The sequence below is a fragment of the Xiphophorus maculatus genome, chromosome 20 (assembly GCF_002775205.1).
Source record: "Xiphophorus maculatus strain JP 163 A chromosome 20, X_maculatus-5.0-male, whole genome shotgun sequence".
Classification (NCBI taxonomy): Eukaryota; Metazoa; Chordata; class Actinopteri; order Cyprinodontiformes; family Poeciliidae; genus Xiphophorus; species Xiphophorus maculatus.
In genome coordinates this window covers 17,304,609-17,324,035 of record NC_036462.1, presented here as the reverse complement: position 1 = coordinate 17,324,035, position 19,427 = coordinate 17,304,609, and the positions used below count along the sequence as shown (strand labels likewise).

At 38.1% G+C, this 19,427-nt stretch overlaps 1 protein-coding gene across 2 annotated transcripts; it reads right to left on the bottom strand.

The window, feature by feature from the left end:
- Window positions 1-199: 199 nt before the first annotated feature.
- On the bottom strand, window positions 200-19,385 carry LOC102230220 (ras-related protein Rab-44-like). 2 transcript variants are annotated; one of them, XM_005810440.2, is made up of 10 exons: window positions 19,215-19,385; window positions 7,464-18,819; window positions 6,800-6,873; window positions 4,612-4,685; window positions 4,368-4,499; window positions 4,210-4,291; window positions 2,306-2,420; window positions 1,744-1,842; window positions 1,570-1,646; window positions 200-927 (listed from the first exon to the last, which is right to left on the bottom strand). In XM_005810440.2, the coding sequence occupies exons 2-10, from the start codon at window positions 18,774-18,776 to the stop codon at window positions 837-839; spliced, it is 12,057 nt and encodes a 4,018-aa protein (XP_005810497.2). In that variant the 5' UTR covers window positions 18,777-18,819; window positions 19,215-19,385; the 3' UTR covers window positions 200-836. The 2 variants fall into 2 exon arrangements, with proteins under 2 accessions (XP_005810497.2, XP_023209260.1); XM_023353492.1 differs by having other exon boundaries at window positions 7,464-8,690.
- Window positions 19,386-19,427: the final 42 nt, after the last annotated feature.

Genomic DNA, 19,427 nt, shown 5'->3' with positions numbered 1-19,427 from the left:
GGAGGAGTTCATCTCTGCATTTATGTTCCCAGCTGAGCGTCCTGCGGGAAGTTATGAGGTTATTGCCGTGGCGCCATTGTTGTCATGCTGCTCATGCCGTTGAAGGACTTGTTGTCCCCCTGGGAACACAGCCTTCTTTGTCCGTCTGGAAGAACACAACTCACTTGAGGAGACAAATTAGGTCAGCAAAGCAGACAAATTGTTGAAGTGGGAGTTTATTGAGAATAGAACATGAGATTAGAACAATTTTATTGTGTGATTGATTGCGTCTCTGGGTTTCTCATCGGCATGGGTTATACTGGAAATGCACATCAGTGTAATAAAAAAGAAAAGCTACATTTGGACTGAAAAATATTTTTACAACCACTGCTTTAATCATAGTGGGAATGAAATGAATTGATTATCTGAGCAACCTGGCAGCTGGGACCACTGCAAGGAGGATGTGTGCCAAAAATATTATTTAAAACACAATTCAGAACAGAGTTTATGAGAACAAATACAAAAAAAAATGGTTCTTTATGCTTCACAAGACACAAAAAATGAACCCAGAGAACCTTGATGCACAGTAGAAATTACTTTTAAAATTCCCTTTTACTCCATACAACTGAGTTATAAAAAATATATAAACACCACATTTGAAAGCCCATTACTTACTTTTTTTTGGTTTTGTTTCACAATAAAATCCCCATTCTGCATAATACAAGCAATTATAAGAAAGAGAAATTAAGTTCTAGTAACTTTACATACATCTTGTTAGGTACAGTCTACTCAGGAAATTATCTCCACTATTTGCAGGATATCACCTCTTGCTTTGTTTGTGAAACAAACGCATCTGTTCAGCAACATTTTGAGCTCTTCCTCTGCGCCGGCTCTTTGTGTAAAACGGTGACTTCCTCACTTAGCAGGTCAGCTCTCTGACTCAGCATCCTGCCAACAACAGGGCAAAAGTACAACCAGTAAATGTCACAGCACTCACTGGTTTTCTGCAGAGTGTTGCATAACTATTTGCGCCCTTACACATTTTTCACATTGCATTGCAACCACATTGTAATGTGACATTGTGTGCTACTTGACAAATTGGCATTCCTTGTGAAGTGGAGCAATAAAGATATGAAGCTTTATTTTGTTTTTGCAAATAAAAATGTTAAAAGTGTGTATTTGTATTCAACAAGAGAGCACTTGTGAAAATTCAGTTCCATGTTTTGCCAGAACCTTTCAACTGAACTTTTACTGGGCCAATACATATTTTTTTAAATAACAGACTAAGAGGCAGAAGTTAAGTAAAGGAAGAACAACATAGTGTTTCTCATGTGTTTATTTAGTAGCTTTGCACTGCTGGAAGAGAAACCCCTACCACTCATGTTTTCCTGCTTTTTACAAGCTTCGTTTAAAAATCGGCATAATTTTTTTGTTGATCTATCACATAATGTCGACAAAAAAATATGTTGAAGTTTGTGGTTGGAACAAGTTCAAGAATATGAACACTTTTATACGAAGCTGCTTATCTATGTTGGATTTAAACACACACACACACGCACACACCCACACGCCCACCCTCACACGTATTACCTGGCCACTGCCTCCAAAGCCTCTATCACATTTTCACCTGTGGCAGCGCTGCACTCCATGAATTCAAAGTTATATTCCTGTTAAGAGAGGAAGAAAAAACTCATATTTAAACAAACCCACTAAAGTTACTGGTCGGAATTCAACTTTTGCAGAAAGAGATTTTAGAAATGGTACCTTAGCAAGGATGTCACCCTGCTCTGTTTTAACTTGTCGCTTTGCGTGTTCGCTTTTGTTTCCCAGGAGCAAAACAGTCACGTCTTCGGCAGCAGCTTCCTGCAACGCATGGATTAGTTTGATTAGTATTTAAGCTGCAGTTTTCATGTTTTTCCAGATCGGTCCATCTTAAGGGAAGGGCCAAATACCTAAGACATTTGGCTTTAATAAAGTTTAAATCCTAGATTAACTGTTCCCTGGTGCTGCAGGTTTATTTAAGTTACTAACAAACAAATATATCCAAAACAAAATCCACTGCTTTTAACATGAGCATGAATATGCTTTATGGGATAAACAACTCTGTATTCACCAAGAATAAAAAAATATTCTGATTAAAGAAAATATTTTGTTTATGGAAGAAGCCATTTCAGACTAATGTTGAAAATGGTTTTTTTTCCCCGTCTTACAAGCAAAACAAAAATATAAACAGAGATGGCACACTGACCACAGCATGACACACACACCTAGACTTGCAGTTTCAGTAACAGTGAAGCAGGAAATAGCAGAAGTGGAGGTTGGTTACCTGAATGGAGTTAGCCCAGTAGCTGACTGCTGAAAAACTTTGAGAGGAAGTGATGTCATACATCAAGAGAAAAGCCTGGGCTTTGTGGTACACTTGTCTGGTGATGCTGTGAAACCTTTAGAAATAGGTAAAAATGTCATGAGTGACATTTCTTCCTTAAATTTGACAATGAGACAATGGACGAGTAGGAAACATTTCTAATGGGCCTATGGACAAGAAATTAATGCCAGAGTTCAATAACAACCCAAATAATCCACACATACTACAGAATTGTAAGACATTAGCTCATAAGTGATATACAATAAAGACAAATGGCAAAAGGAATAAGTTTTGAAAACTGCAAAAAGACAAAGGAAGTCAAAAAGCTAACTGAAATTGATCAGTATTTAGAAATCAATGTTTGATTGCTGAAGAAAGGAGAAGAGCAAAATGAAGAGAAGACGTCTCCAGAACCTTCAAGATTCAAAGACAATTAATTTGGTCAAAATTGAATATGAGTCATGCATGCGACTGATGTCTGAAAAGCTCCAGTAACTGGGTTTGATACAAATTCCCTGTTGCATTCCACTTTATTTCAAATAATTTATAATCAAATATGGCTTAATTTTTTAATGTTAAAAACATGTTTAATGTGTTTCATTCTTTTTACCATCTGGTGTGAATTCCATGTTATTAGCCACATCAGAAATATATTTGTGTTTATTTCTTATTGTTCCAGCATCAATTTCACATATAGTGGGGAAAAATGTTTTGGTCTGTGTTTGAACCATTTCAAAGTAAACGTGGATCCAAAACTGCTTCCACTAAAAACATATCGGTCAGAATGTTTGAAGTCAAGTTATTGAAGTGGCACAAAATGAACTGGGAGTGTAACTCTGTTTCCAAGAAAGATATGTTGGACCAGTTCTGAAAAAAAATTGACCTGAAGGAGAAATCCCAAACATTTCTGAGCACAATGTCTTGTACTAGTTCAGGAAGGCTGTGAATGTGGCTGTCTCTGCCCTTACAGACTGTTATTTGCCTGAATGTTGGGAACACAACGTGCTGCTTTCAAACGGGGCCAATAAGACAAACTGTACTCGACCACCAGAGAGCCAAAAGCTATGTTTACCCAGAAATACCACAGCCACTTCCTAAAACATACAGGCGGTCAGCTTGACAATTAGAACAAAATACACCACAAAGTATCTCTTTATAAGTTCTATTGTACCCTACAATGTTTCTGCCTACATATGACCAGGTACTCGGTCTATTCATTGCAAACATCAAATGTCTAATACATGGATAATTGATTTGTTTTGTAAAACACAAAAACTCCCTACGGATGCCAGACCCTACCTTCAATGCTGGGCCCATCCAACAAGTTTCTGTTGCTTGTAACCAGGATCTTGTGCTTTTGGCCATTTTCCACATTTCATGATCATAGGTGAGAGTTGAAATCTAGTCTGAGTTTTCCAAAATACATTTTCAGCTCAACTTGTTTTGGGCAGACAAAGAACTACTCTGTCAGCCCTTTCTATGCTTCACGATCATCATGAAAAAGCAGGATACTTGAACTCCTTTGCTTGAGAAAGAAACTGACCTGACCTGGATGGGTCAGTCAATTTTTTTCTAGTTCAGAACCACAATTAAGAGGACTGCCTGTCATTCTGTCCTTTTGTCACTCCGCTGCTAACATTCCAGGTCAAACAAAGTTCATCAGCTAAAGATGCAAACAAAACCACATCATTTGCAAACAAGAAAAAGTCCTTTCACTGCAGTAAAATGATAGTTTACAGCACAATTAACAGGTATTTTCCCCATAAAAAAATCAGCCAACTTTTCTTGGCATCATATAATCTTGTTTTCATTAGAACCTCACCTGTAATGTTTTTACTTGAAACAATAATTAATGAGAAACTTACCTTTCTTGACCTGCTGTATCCCATAAATGTAGAACCACAGGTTTTCCATCTACTACCACAGTCCACTTGCAGGAATCAAGGCCTGCAAAATATTTCAAGGTGATATAATTTGCTATACTGACACATAATGGCAATGATCTGAAGTATGAGGATCTTACCAACAGAGGCAGGAATGTCTAAAGAAAACTTCCCACTCTGAGCTCTTTTCATGAAAGAAGTCTTTCCAACGCAGCTCTCTCCAATCATCACCACGTTGTAGCCGTCTGATTTATCTGCGCCACTAGTAGTACCTGATAAAATGAGAAGGAAAGTCCCTTTCGGTCTGAATGCAAACTTCTGCTTCTTGTTCTTCTTTCAGGTGAATGACCCTTCATTGTGTGCAAAAATTGTGGGTATGTTTACCAAAAGAAAGCTGACTCCCACTCTCTTGATCCAAGCGGATATTACGATGGACAAGTTTCTCTGGTGTCTTGTCCCTATGGAATAAAAACCTTGTAATTAAAGTTTGACATACACATCCTATGTTAATTTAGTTTAACTGAAAAATATGCAAAGTGTTTACTGTCAGTATGAATTTGTAAGATTCTCGACTATTTACTATTTCTTGCTTTCACACAGAAGTAAAGTAACATCCAAGGAGCACACTGAACTTTTCCATTATCAAATGGGAATCCAGAAATAAACTCTTATCATTATGCTTTTCTGAAAAACGTTGGTTGCTATGCCTTCCAACTTAATTTATTTTATTGGTTTATTTGATGACCTCCGCTGCTTTAGAAGGAATAAAAGTTGCCTTTTATGGAAAGAGTGAAAAATAAGACATTTGAAAATGTAATGGAATTTGTAAATTCCTTTACAAATATCACAATTGGACAACATTTTTTCTCATCTTAAAAAAAAACATATTGACTTTTAAAAGAAGAGTGGAAAAACATGGGAAATACTACATAAATTATCACACATATTTTGCTATAGTCAAACATGAACAAAAAAGACAAAAAACATTAAACAAATTTAACTGATGCAATGATTAAAATTTTAAAACAACCAGACCTGCAGTTTTTCTACAGTGCAGAGTCTGAAGGATTGTAGGCTACATATAAAATTACCTCCACTGGTCACCGTTACAGAACTGCAGCAAATTATGGAGACTTGGGTTTCCATAACAACCATTAGATGCTATTTGCGGTTGAAACCAGATATTCAAAAATGCAGTCTCAAATTACATCAGGCTAAGCTTTTCTTGTTTTAAGGTTACACAAGTTAAGAATACTATAGTTATTTATATTTGCTTAGTGTGAAAATCATGAGAAAATTAAATGTATTTTTACTACTTTGTTTAAAATGTAGACGTTTATATGCGTTGCATATATTTTACATACAAAAAGATTACGCTGTATTTAACAATTTGTAATGAGGCTTCAGTTTAAGTCACAACATATAAGGCATCGTTTCCCAAACAATGCATTCTCAAACACACTGCTTAACTGTGTGCTACCTTTGGAAAATAGGAAAATATTAGTCATGATATTAGGGAGAGAATCATGAAGATCCATAACTTGGTTCAGAGTTGGATGTGCTTTTGGTGTGAACTGTTCATATCAACCCCAAAACAAAAGCAAATGTCCTGGTGAAGAATCAGCTGAAGCTGGTGAGTGTTATCTGTAGACACTGAGTGGAAGAAACTAGTTTGCAAATAGATACTGATGAATCTAAGTTTGAAGGATTTGGCTGTAATGACCATCATCACAGTTGGAGGAAAAAAAAAGAAAAGAATCCAGTTCAATCAGAATGAATGAGACGAAATACCAACAAACTGTTATGAAAGGCTTGTGGAAAGTTATCCAAAAACGTTTACGAAAGTCACACAGTTTAAAAGGAAATACAAAGTACCAAAGAAATGTATAAGTGATCAAAAACATCCCTATTAAGTCTTGCTTTATTCCTAAATGCCTTTTATTGATTTGGCATTTAGGAAATTCAAAAAAGGAAGACAGCCAGAAAATGTTTTGTATTTTAAAATTTCAGTATGAGACTGAATTATATTTGTAAAATAAAATAGAAAAATAAAATAATTAAACAATTTAAGTTTAATTAAATGAAACTTAAATTAGTATGCAGCGTAGTGAGGCATTTAAGTGCCTCACTACACTGCATACTTGTTATTTCTTACTTTGTCTATTTCACAGATGACCTAGGGTTTCTGAGCAATCAGAAAGGTGACAGATGACTGAATATGAAGAGCAAATGAGACAGAGAGTGGGCGGTGCAGTCTCTGCTCAGATGGACTAAATAAAGACCAAAATCTAGAAGTGACACTTTTATGTAGCTTCTCACAAATTAACCTTTCTGGACTTATTCAATGTTGCAAATGCAGCAAATTAATGCATTTACTTTTCATTAAATAAACAATACATATTGAGTTTTCCCTGTGAAACTGGTGACTCTGCAATTGAACGATGATTCTTATTGAGTTATGGTTTGTGTTACAAAGCAGATCCAACAACAGTTCATTGCGACAGCTAGCTAGTCACGTATGTCTGAGATAACTGAGTTTATTATCTGTGCTTAAAGTGAGTCCCAGAATTACCTCATAGATTTTGAAGACCCCGTAGCTTCTAAAATATCAGTGCTGGAAGATGGTGTCTGCCCATTTTCATCAACCTGCAGAAAAAAAAAAAAAAGTGAGATATACATAAAATACTTAACTTATTCTATATCACTGGATCTTTTGGTTTTATATGTATTTCTTTAGCATGCATATCATGTCAATGTACTTAATTTAGTGTTCTTCGAGAATAAAAACCACCTGGTCTTATTTAAAGCCTGCTTGTGTCAAGTTTCTGATGAAGCCAGATATACATGCATGTTCTCCTTTTCACAATGTAAAACATAGTGATGACCACATGTTCCTCATTTTAGTTAGTTGCATCACTGTTTTCTTAGAACAAAAATGCAATCAAGTACAAGATGTTTTATACAAATAGGAAGAAGCACTTGATCTTCACTCGATGTTGATCTTCTAAGAGGGAAAATACACTGACTTGCCCACAAATACTTGTTTTTGTCAGACTTGGACCTTAAATTATCTCAGTTCAATGTGATCTGTGCACAGAGATATTGCATAACTCGAGGTCTTCACAAACATGTTTGTGTCATATTTACTTTGAAAATTATGCTTTAAAATATGTGTCCTTATAATAAACCATAAAAAACATATGAAAACAGTAAAAAGTACAAGTTTTGGAACTTACCTCTGATATTTTTCTCAGCCCCGATGATTCTTCTCCTTCAGCTGCCTTGAGAGCACTTCCCTCTATCAGTCCTCCAGCTTCATCTTCATTTTGTGCATTTTGGTCGGGTTTTCTTTGTTGTAACCCTGACTTCCGATTTGATCCAAATTTTTTCCTCCTCCCTCCAAAGGCTGATTCTGATGTGCCGTCATTGGAAGGGCTGGATGAAAGTTCACTTGGATTCCACTGTCGTCTTGTTTCTGCTGTTTGGGTCTGTGAGATTGAAGATTCTTCAGTCTTCTCTTCCTCAGCCAGAGCTCTTAGTAAAGACTCACCAAATTGGCTGATTTCCACAGTTTCGTTCTGTTTTTCTTGATAAATGTTGTCATCTGTGTGTTCTGTGTGAAGCTGTAATTCTGTTTCTTTCTTTCCTGAGACAATTGCCACAGTTACATCTCCAGAAGACAATACAGTATCTGTGGATTCCTTTTCTGGTTCTAGGATTTCCTGTTTGGTCCGTGTTCCTAGATTTTTACGTGTAGAGCCCATTTTTCTTCTCCTGTTGGTTGGAGTTAAATCCGGACTTCCATTCCTCATTCCAGGATTTTGACTGTGAATGCTTTCAATCATGCTACTTGGCATTTGCTCTTGAACATCTTGGACTTGGCTTACCTCTATGCTCTCAGGACTGCGCTCATCTCCTTGTGTACAGTCTAAGCTCCCTCCTGGGGTGCCAGTGTTTGAAGACACTGGCTGATTTAATGAGCTCCTCTTTCTTTCTGTATCCGCTGAGCATATTTGGGCCTGACTGTTGGTAAAATCATCTGGTTTTGGTGTTTCTAAAATAAGATCTATGGAAGCAGATTGTTCAGGAGGGAAAGCCAGGCTCGTGTTACTGCTTTGTAGCCCATCACCAGTTTCGGTTTCTGGAGTTTTTTGTTGCAATGAAGCTTCTTGTTGTGGTTGCACATCTTTACCTTGTAGCACTTCTTCATTTACCAGTACTTTCCCCACAACCTCCATCTCGCTCAGATTTGTCATCTCAGCTTTTGCGCTAAAGTCGCTTTCTTCTGCCTCATCTCTCTCATGTCTCTCACCATCTCGTTTTCTGTTCAATGGAATCCTGCGAGAAGATCCAATCTTTCTCTTCTTCTGTTTTGATGTTTCTTGAGGTTTTTCTCCTTGACTCTTCAGTGGGTTTATTGTTGTGGAAATTCCTCCTTCATATGATGCATCCATAGCTGGCTCCTGTGAAGCAGAAACGAACTCATTTGAAGTATTTTTCTGCTTTCTGGCATACATATATTTCCCTTCCACTTCACCCTTTTCAGGATTTTGCAAATCCATTGAGCTTTCCACCTGTGAACTGCAGACTTCTTTTATAAATCCAGCTGTTTCGATCTCTTTGTTTGTCTCTTTCAAATGGACTTCGGCTCCCAATGGGTCTTTTTCACGAGATAAAGCTTCTCTCTTTTGTCTTTGTAAGGCTTCTTCTTGATGAATGACATAAACACTTTCTGACTTTGGGCTGATAACGCCATCATGAAATAAGATACTGTGCATATCTGAGTCACTGCTCAATACAGAGTCTTGGCCTGATTGCATCAAACCCGTTTTGTTTGTGTCATGTCCTGTAAGCTGAGTCGAATCCTCAGTCTCATCAATAAGTTTTGCATCTTTTTCTTTTGTTTCTACATTGGATTTTATTGCATTTTCTTGGTTTGAGTCTGAATTAAAATCTGATTTTGCGATTGTGCTGTCCTCCAAAACATGTGAAGAAACTGTGTTTTCCTTCAGCAGCTTTTCAGTCACAGGTGAGCTAAATGTTGCTAAGGTTTTAGGCAGTATGAAGTTTTCTAATTCTTCCTGTCTTCCAGCTAATATTTTTGTTGTTTCATCATCTCCTGTATTTTCTAAAGCTTCGTCTTTGTTTTCTTGGTTTTGCTCATTAACCTGGCCATGTTTTCTTCCTTTAGTTCTCCGACTTGACCCTAGTTTTCTCCTGTTTCCTGATGCTTTGAGGCCTGGGTGAGCGTCATCTTTTAGGTCTTGATAATTGTCCTGAGGATGAGAGTCCAAAGTAACATCTTTATCTGACTGCATAGTTTCTCTGCGAGACTTGTCATTTGGAAATGAGATCTGATGCATCTCCTGCATTTGTCCTGTTTTATTCTGCTCTTTCTGTTCTTTACTCTGAATATCAAGTAGATAATGAGTTTCTGCAGCCATAGATAAAATTATGTGTCGATGCTCTTCCCCATCAGTACAAAACATTTCTTGTGGCGATGAAACAGCACCTTGCTCAATGCTGTACACAACTTGAGCATTTTGCATGCTGCTCCCTTTTTCTGTGGTTCTTTCCGGTGGTTCACTAAGCTGTTCACTTTGTACATTTTTATCTGGCTGCAATATTTCAGTTATCTCATTCATTGCATCCTTTTCATTTTCAGTGAACAAATTTCTGGAAAATGCCTCAGGATATTCTGTAATATCATCACTCTCTTTTTCAGTTGCTTCGAGCATCTTTTGGTTCTGTTCAGGCTCGGTCTCCTGTTCAAAAGCTTTCTTGAAAGCATCCCCATCCCCACTTTCAGGTTCTGTATGTTCACAGCTGCTGTTTTTTTCTGCATGCAATTCGGCTGGAGGAGGACCTGCATGTGGTTCAGGCAATGATGTGCTTTCCTGTAAATTTCCATCCTGCAGCTCTCTGTATTCATCATGATCTCTGCTGTGGTGTTTGGGTACTTCCTTATCTGTAACCTGCGTGCAACATGATGTGTCACTATCCTCTTGATCAACAATGGGTGATAGCTGCATGCCTACAGTCATGCAAAAAGAAGTGTTTATATTTGCATCTTTGGTCTGAGAAGAGTCATTTTCCTCTGTTTCATCCAGCACAATTCCCATTAAAGGTTCCTGGTCCTGTGCTACTGTCTCTGTTGTTTTTTCACCAAGTTCATTCCTACTTGCATTGAGGTCAACCTCTGTTATAGGTTGACCTATATCTTTTGCATTACCCCTGCCTTTATTTCTACGACTGGATCCTAGTTTTCTTCTGATGTGGACGTCCACTTTTGTCTGTTCTTCCACACGCTCAGAGGAATCCAGAGGATTGGAACCTGATGAAACATTTTCTGACTGGTGGTTTGACATAGCAATTTTTTTTCCCGTCATTTGAAGGCAGAGTCCTTCATTGTTCTGATTAACTATATGATCAGTGTTGGGTTGTACATCCTGCTGGATTGTTTCTTCATTTTTCAGACCTGGAGCTGCTGAGATAATTCCTTTTGAAGGGCATGCTTTCTGTAGTGATGTAATATCATCAATACTGTTCATGTTGATCTCAGATTCTTCAGTTTTATCAGTAAGAGCTCTGGAAATAATGTCAACATTCTCTGTAGCATCATCTGCAAAAATTTTATCTGAATCGGTTTGCACACTGTCCTGAATTTGTGTTGAATGAACTTCTTCATGCACAACATTTTCTGAAACAGCATTTCTGGGGTCTCCATGAAAAACATTTTGTTTTGCCTCATCTGAAGTTAAAACATCAGATTTTGTGTCATCTGCATCTTCACGAAGATTTTCATTTTTCAGAGTTAAACTCTGCACATCTTCATCATTAATTTCATCACAATTTGTTGGCACAGAGGTGCTCTGATCATGAGAAGAAATAACTGGAGGAATTAGAGACATGGAGCTGTCATGTGAAACAGACAAGATAATTTCATGCTTAGTTTCTTCTCTCTGTTCTTCCTGCTCTACTGTCTTCGTTTCTAATGACATTATAGGCATTTCAAAAGTTTTATCACCGCTTGTATTTTCCAAAACTTCCTCTTGAGATTCTTTACCCTGTTGTCTTCCCTTTTTTCTCCGGCTAGACCCCAGCTTTCTTCTGCTCCCATGTGACCCAGCATCAGTTTGCTCATCTGTGGTCAGAGAATTATCCTGATGTCTGGTCTCTTTAGGATTTTGCGTAATACTCTCTACAAGAATCCCACCTTTACCCATCTGACTCAGGGTACTGTTGACTCCAACTGGGTTGCTGATCGATGTTTCCTTTGAATCAAAAATGTGCTCATCCTTACTTGTCTGATCTAAAGCCTCCAAATTTCCTTGTGTTGTGAAACACAGGTTTTGTTGGCCTTCAGCAGGTAGAAGTTCCTCTTTGGTATTAGAATAAGCGTAACTTTTTGTGGTGAGGTCGGACTGGCTATGGTTGATGATTTCAGCTTGGTCAATCGTATTTCCCGAATCACTCTCTGGATATGTGGGAATATCATGTGCAACAGTTTCAGATGTGTAATCCATTTGCAGACATACTTCTATGTCTGCTGGTAAGTTCTCATGTTCCTCAGCTTGTTCTTCAGCATTATCTGAACATCCTGGACCTGTAACTTTACTCTGAAGAGTCTGATCATGACTTTCTTGTACATCAGATTTATCCAATAAAGTGTCTTCTTCTGATTTATGAGATAACTTAACATTACCTGTTTCTGATTCATCTTGATCTTCTGAATGGCTTTCTTGAATTAAACTCTTCAAGTCAGTTTCAGAGTAGTTGTTTAACATTGAGCTTTGAACATCAGATGAATTGCCAGGAGCAAGCACTGAGCAGTCAGGTGACAAAAGGTCTTGCTTTAGTTCCTCACATGCCATTTTTGTTTCAGATATGTTCAGGGTTTCATCTCCCGATGTATTTTCTTTACCCTCTTCTTTAGACTCTTTAACTTGGTGTCTTCCTTTAATTCTTCGGCTGGAACCCAGTTTTCGTCTGTTGCTAGTATTATAAATGCCCTTGTTCAGTTGTTCATCAACATTCTGAGATAATTCATGAGTCTGGGAGTCAAAAGAAACCATATCTGTTTGAGCATTTAACCAAGCAGAGCTGTTCTCTTTCATTTCACAGAGTCCTCCCATTTCAAGATCAACTACAAAACCAGTGTTAGGTTTTGTATCATCAGATATTCTCCCTTCGAACTCATTCATCTCAGTTGGAACAGAGTTAGTTTTTTCTAAGTCAGTGACTTGTGGTTTATTGTTATCTTCCTTTTTCACATCTAAGTTCTCTGGGTAATTTTTCTTTACACAATATGTTTCCTCTTTTGTTGCAGAAACATCAGTTGCTTTCACAGTGAGCTCAGACATTCCAGTTTGATCAGTCAGGTTTTCAGGGATAACTTCCTCATTTTCTGAAACATTACCAACAACAGTTTCAGAATAACATTCAGTCTGAATACTATCTTGCATCTGTGTTGTGTGAAACTCAATTTTCTCCACTTCCCTAAGAGCATCCTCTGGTTCAGCATCTCTGGTGTCTTCGCTGTGAGCATTGTCAGACTGACCCACCTCTTGATGTAGAACATTCATTGATTTCTCAATCATTTCAACTTCTGTCTCTAACTTTCTTTCACCTTTGTCTCCAAAATGTTCATTTTTAAGAATTAAAATCTGCAGGTTTGTATCAGAGTCATTTTTTAACACAGAGATCTGATTCTCAGAAGAAAGAATGTGTGGTGATACTGAAGACAAGTCTTGTGAAAGAGACAAGATAATTTTATGTTCAATATCTTCACTCAGCTCTTCAAGCTCTGACCCCCTTGTTTCTACTGATATTGTTGGAGTCTGGGGAGTTTCATCGCTTCTGTGATTTTCAAAAACTTCCTGCCTGGATTCTTTAAAACCTGGTCTTCCCTTATTTCTACGACTAGACCCCAGTTTTCTTCTGCTTCCATTGAAGCTGAAGCCATCATTTGTTTGTTCATTTGTGCTGACAGAACTGTCCTGAACGTTAGAGTTGTGTTCACTACCTTCTTCAAGGGTCCCACCTTCATCCATGTCACCAAGGGTGGTGTTTCCTCCAATTGGGCCACTGATTGATGATTCCTTTGAAACATACAGGTGATCATCCTTACTTGTCTGATTTAAAGCCTCTAGATTTCTTTCTGTTGTGGAACACAGGTTTTGTTGGTCTTCAGCAGGCATTAGTTCCTGTTCTGTACAAGAATCTGCTGTATGTTTCAATGTGAGCTCTGAATGAATTTTACTGCTGATTTCAGCTTGGTCAATCACTCCTTCCAAAGCAGTTTCTGGATATTTAGGAACATCACGTGCCACAGTCTCAGGTGTGTAATCCATTTCCAGATTTCCTTCTGTGTTTGTTGGCAGATCCTCATTTTCCTGAGCACGTTTTACAGCATTATCTGAAAGCTCACCACCAATGACTTTATTCTGAAGAGCCCTGTCTTTACACTGCAGAAAGTCAGATTTATCCAATAGAGAGTCTTCCTCAGAATTATCAGATAAATCTATTCCATCATGATCACCTGGCTTATTTTTTTTAATTAAACTCTTCAGGTCAGTCTCAGGATGGTTGTTTCCCATAGAGCTTTGAAATTGAGATGAAAGCCCAGGAGCAGATATTGAGCTGTGAGTATGAACACCATGTGTCACAGTTTCAGATGAGGAATCCATTTGCAGACTTCTTTCTATGTCTGTTGGTGTGTTGTCATGTTCATGAGCTTGTATTACAGCATTCTCTGAATGTTCAGGGCTCATGACTTCTTTATTCCGAAGAGTCTTGTCTTTACTCTGCAGAAACTCAGATTGATTTTGATTCTCTGGACAATTTACAATTCCTTGAATTAAACTGTTCAGCTCAACCTCAGGATGGTTCTTTTGTATTGGGTCTTGAACTTCAGATGAATCACCACAAGCAAACACTGAAAATGAGTTGTCATTAGAAACCAATAAGGTTGCATCCTGCTCCATGTCTTGTCTTTTTTCTTCATGGCTGATTGTCTTTGTATCTAATGAGATCTGTGTTGTTCTGTGGGTTTCATCTACTTCATCTACTCTGGTCTCTTCATTGACCTCATCTGTAAATTCGTCAACTTGTCGTCTTGCTTTACCTTTACGACTGGATCCCAATTTTCGTCTGCTGGCTCTACTGGAGAAGTCTGTGTTAATTTGCTCTTTTGTGCTCTCAGACGGTTCCTGAGGCTTGGGATCCAAAGAAACTGTTTCGATTTGAACGTTTGACAAAACAGGTTTGTTTTCCTCCATTTCACAGAACATTCCTTCCTTCTCCTCGTGAAATATTTGATCAACTTTGGGTTTTGTGTCATCCTGTTCTATTTCTCCACTTTTCAGATCTAGAGTCTCTGAGATCATTTCTTCTGTAGGACATTCTTCCTGTTTTTCTGTAATATCATCATTATCTTTTACTGTAGACTGAGACCTTTCATTTTGTTCAGTCAGATTTTCAGACATAATGTCAAATGTTTTATTAATATCAGTTGAAGTTTCAGAATAATATCCCATTTGAAGATTGTCTTGAATTGTTATTGAATTAACTTCTTCTGGGTGTTCCACCATAAATTCCTCTAAACCAGCATCTCTAGTATCTTCAGTGTGAGCTTTATATTGACTCAATGATAAATCCTCTGATTGTTTACCATCTTGAACCAAAACATTTAAATTTCTTTTTTCTACATCTTCTTGATGATTTTCACATTTCATAATTAAACCTTTCAAGTGTGTGCCAGGCCCTTCTGTTACCTCAGAGGTTTGATCCTCAGAAGAAAGAACATGTGATATGGAGATGCTATGTGACCAAAAGATTTCCTCCTCACTGGCTTTACTTAGTTCTTCCTGCTCAGACGTCTTTACTTTTAACAACACTGGCGATGTATCAATGGCTTTTTCTCCTCCATTATTTTCTAAAACATCCTGTTTAGATTCTTTAACATCTTGTCTTCCTTTTTTTCTATGACTAGATCCAAGTTTTCTTTTGTTCCCTTTGAAGCTAAAGCCAGCATCAATTTGCTCATCTGTGGTCAGAGAAGTGTCCTGAAGATTGGTGTCAGTAGGGTTGTGTTCACTACCTTCTACAAGGCTCCCACCTTTATCCGTCTGACCAAGGTTAGCGGTTATTCCAGGTGGACTGCTGATCGAGGTTTCCTTTGAATCATACAGGCGGCCATCCTTACTTGTCTGATCTAAAGCCTCCACATCTCCTTCTGCTATGAAACACGTGTTTTGTTGGTCTTCAATAAGCATAAGTTTGTGTTTGGTAGCAGAATCCTCTGTACTTTTCACAGTGAGCTCTGAATGAATATTGCTGGTGACTTTAGCTTGGTCAACCAAGCCTCCCAAAACTGTTTCTGGATATTTAGGAGTATCATGTGCCACAATCTCAGATATGTAATCCAATTCCAGATTTTCTTCCAAGTCTTTTAGTGGGTCCTCATTTCCCTGATCTTGTTTTACAGTATTATCTGAATGCTCACCATCCATGATTTCTTTATCTCCTGCAACAGCATCTAAATCGTCCTCAAATTCATCCATGGCTCGCTGAGAGACATCCACTGTATTTTCAGTATCTAACTTGCTTTCATTTTGATTTTTCTGAAAATTTTCACTGTTCACACTTATATCCTCCAAGTCAGTTTCAGAGTATTTTGTTGGCACACAGCTCAGTTCCTTAAAAGATTGATCAAGTGGAGAACTTGGAAGCGATGAGTTATTTGAAACTGAAGTGATAGTTCTGAGTTCACTGTCTTCAGTTAGTTCTTCCTGCATTAACATTGTTGGTTTCTCGTGTATTTCATCATCTCTTGTATTTTCTAAAACTTCCTGTTTAGGTATTTCACCCTGCTGTCTTCCTTTCTCTCTTTGGCTTGACCCCAGTTTGCTTCTGCTCCCACTGAAGCCGGTGTCAGTTTGCTCATTTGTGCTCAGAGAATCGTCCTGAAGAAGAGGGTCAGAAGGATCGTGTTTGGTATCTTCCACAAAGACTCCAACTTTCTCCACCTGATCAGCAACAGTGTAATCTATTTGCTGAGGTTCTGGTTCTTGTAGTGCCACGTGTTCTTGACCTTTTCTCATATCAACATCTGGATCAGGGACTTCCTTAGTCTGAAGACTCCCTGATTTACTCTTATGACTGTCAGACTGACACCCCAAAGTCTCTCCCCGTGATTTATCAAATAAATCCATATTGATGTCTATTTCTGAGTTTTCCTGACTTTCTGGAATATTTACACTTCCTGGAATCAAACTCTCTGGATCCTCTAAGGAATGGCCAGGAGCAAAGATTGAAAGAATTGGGCTGTCATATGACACTGGCAAAATGTCTCGCCTCAGTTCTTCTTGGCTCATTATCTTAGTATCTAAAATCTGTGTGGTTTCTTCATTACTGGTCTTTTCTTTAACCTCTTTAGCGTGTTTATCTTGTTGTCCCCTACTTTTACTGCCAGATCCCAGTTTCCCTCTGTGGTCACTGCTATAAGAGCCTTTGGTGGGTTGCTCATCTACAATCCCAGAGGTTTCTTGAGGCTGTGAATCAAACAAAACAGGATTTTCCTCCCCTACTTCAAATAGTCCTTTCTCCTGGTGATACATTTGGTCTGCAGTAAGTTTTATATCCTCTATATCATCCTCTACTCCTTTTTTAAACTCATAAATCTGAGTAGGAGTAGAGTTTGACTTTTCCAAGTTACTGATTTGTAAAGAATTTGCATCATATAAATCATAACTCTTATTTTTCTGTTCTACACTATGTGTATATTCCAAGATGTTTTCCTCTGTTTGATGCTCTTGCTGTTTGATGGCAACATCATCAGTGCTTTTCCCAGCAGACTCAGACATTTCCGGTCGGTCATTTAGGTTTTCAGAAATGTTTTCAAAATGTTCTGTAACATAATCTAGAATAGTTTCAGATGAATGTTGAATTTGCAGGTTTTCTTGCATTTGAGTTGGATGAAACTCAACTTTTTGCAGATTTGTTGGAACATCTTCTGAAAGAGAATCTATGGGGTCCTCACTGTGAAGAATGTCAGATTGATCCACCTCATACTGGGATACATCAGAGTTTTCAAACATTTCAGCTAAAATCTCTGAATTTATTTTGTCTTGACCTTTTTTATGACTTTCACTTGTTAATATCAAACTATATGTGTCTGGCTTAGGATATTCAGAAGAAAGATCATGTGGCGGTACCAAACAGACTGAGCCTCTATTTGAAAGAGACAAGATTGTGTCAGCAGTAGTGACATCACTCACTTCTTCATTCCCTGTCTCCTGTATTTCAGACGATACAGTTGGTGTTTCAAGAGATTCATTGTTCAGAGTATTTTCTAAAATGTCCTCTTCAGAGTCTTTAACATGTCTTCCTTTATTTTTACGACTAGATCCAAATTTTCTTTTAGTAGCACCAGAGCTGAAGACCCCCTTGGTATGGTTATCTGTGGTTAGAGAGCTGTTGTGAAGTTGAGTCTCTGTAATAGCCTTAAAGACTGATGGAAGAGTTTGCATGCTATCCTCCACATGACTGCCACTCTGAAGCATCTGGTCCAAAGAAGTTTCTTTTGTTGCAGTCAAAACATCCTGTTTGACTGCAGTGCTTTTCACCAGAAACAAACTTTGGTAACTATCAGATTCAGATTTCTGGTTTTCAAAGTAAGAACTGTAATCTTTGTGGAAATACAGTAGATCTTCAGTGGAGATATGCTTGTCATACTCGACTTGTTCTTGTGTCAACTTATTTTGATCATACTGATCGTCTTCAACCTCGTGTGAAAGCTTGGCATCTCTGACTTTAGGCGTACAGTGTTGATCATATTTACTTGTAGGCAACTCCTCTGTTTGAAATAAAAATGTTTCTTGTTCAACAGCATCGTTAAAGTTAATGTTTTCTCTGAAGGCGTTATCTGCAGTAATCTGAGGCGTGATAGATGTATTAACACGTGACTCACATACTGAAAAGTTGCCATGTAAACGCCCATCTTGTCTGAACAAGCCTGAGTCATCAAGCTTGCTGCTGTTTAATTCAGCCACAGAACACAGATTAAAATCTTCTGCCTGTTTGCTGATCATTTGTTGATCTGATGCAGAAGCCCTTAAACTGGTTAGCTCAGGGAGACGGTCATGTAGATTTTCATTGACTTCCTCACTTTGAAGAGTGTTGCTACTCTCAATGACTTCCAGCTTAGTCTTATCTTTAACAGGTTGCGTACTGACATCCTTGGAGCCCAAAATGTGTTTGACTTCTTCTGGGCATAACATGCCAGTTTTATCCTCAGAGTACTCAGCTGTAGTGGCTGAGACCAAGAAGGCAGCTTGTGGCGCAGTCATGTCACGCTCACTCTCTTGAGCTACTTCTTCCTGCACTTTAGGCTGCTTTGTAGCAGACGCGTGTGTTTCTGGATGTTCATTACCCCTGGCCTCATCCTGAACACCCTCTCTAGGTTCAACATCTGGCTGTGTTTCTGGGTCATTTACACGCTGCTTCCCTTTATTTCTTCGACTCGTTGCCAACTTTCTTCTGTTCATTCTGATTTCATGTGTCGCTGGCTGCTGTGTCTCAGCTTTTAAACTGTCAGTGTTAGAGAACACAGTTATTGATTTGGCATAATTTTCTAGTACCTGATTTTAAGCTACAAACATTCAGTCTTTGACACTCAAAATAAAATATTTTATCTCCTTGTTGCTCTGAATTGACCTCACTTAAAAAGAAAATGTGCCTGAAGCAGAAAAGGTTGTGCAACGCATTAAGGAAATCACGCTATACAAGCAGAGAAAACTTATGGAGCGATCGTTTCTTGAAAATATACCAGGTGACGTTCAGAAACTTGGCAAATTTAATACAACATAAACAAAAAGTTCATATAAAGCACCTGAAACACACAAACTGCAGCAACAATAAAGTGAACAAGTCTAGCAATTGACATTTAATTTGTGACCATTTACAAACAAAATTACTTTTCTTACCTCCAAAATCTAGCACATCTGTCGACTCATAAACTAACTCGTAATGTCAACTCATCTGCTCAATAGGAGAAGAAGGGGGTGTTTCCTAACTAAAGCTGTTCGACAGTTTCCTGTGTGGGCTATACTTGCAGTCTTAATCATTGACAGTTAACTTCCTGCATGAATAAAGTATATTTTTTCCATTTTCAGTCTAAACTGATTCATTTGGATGAA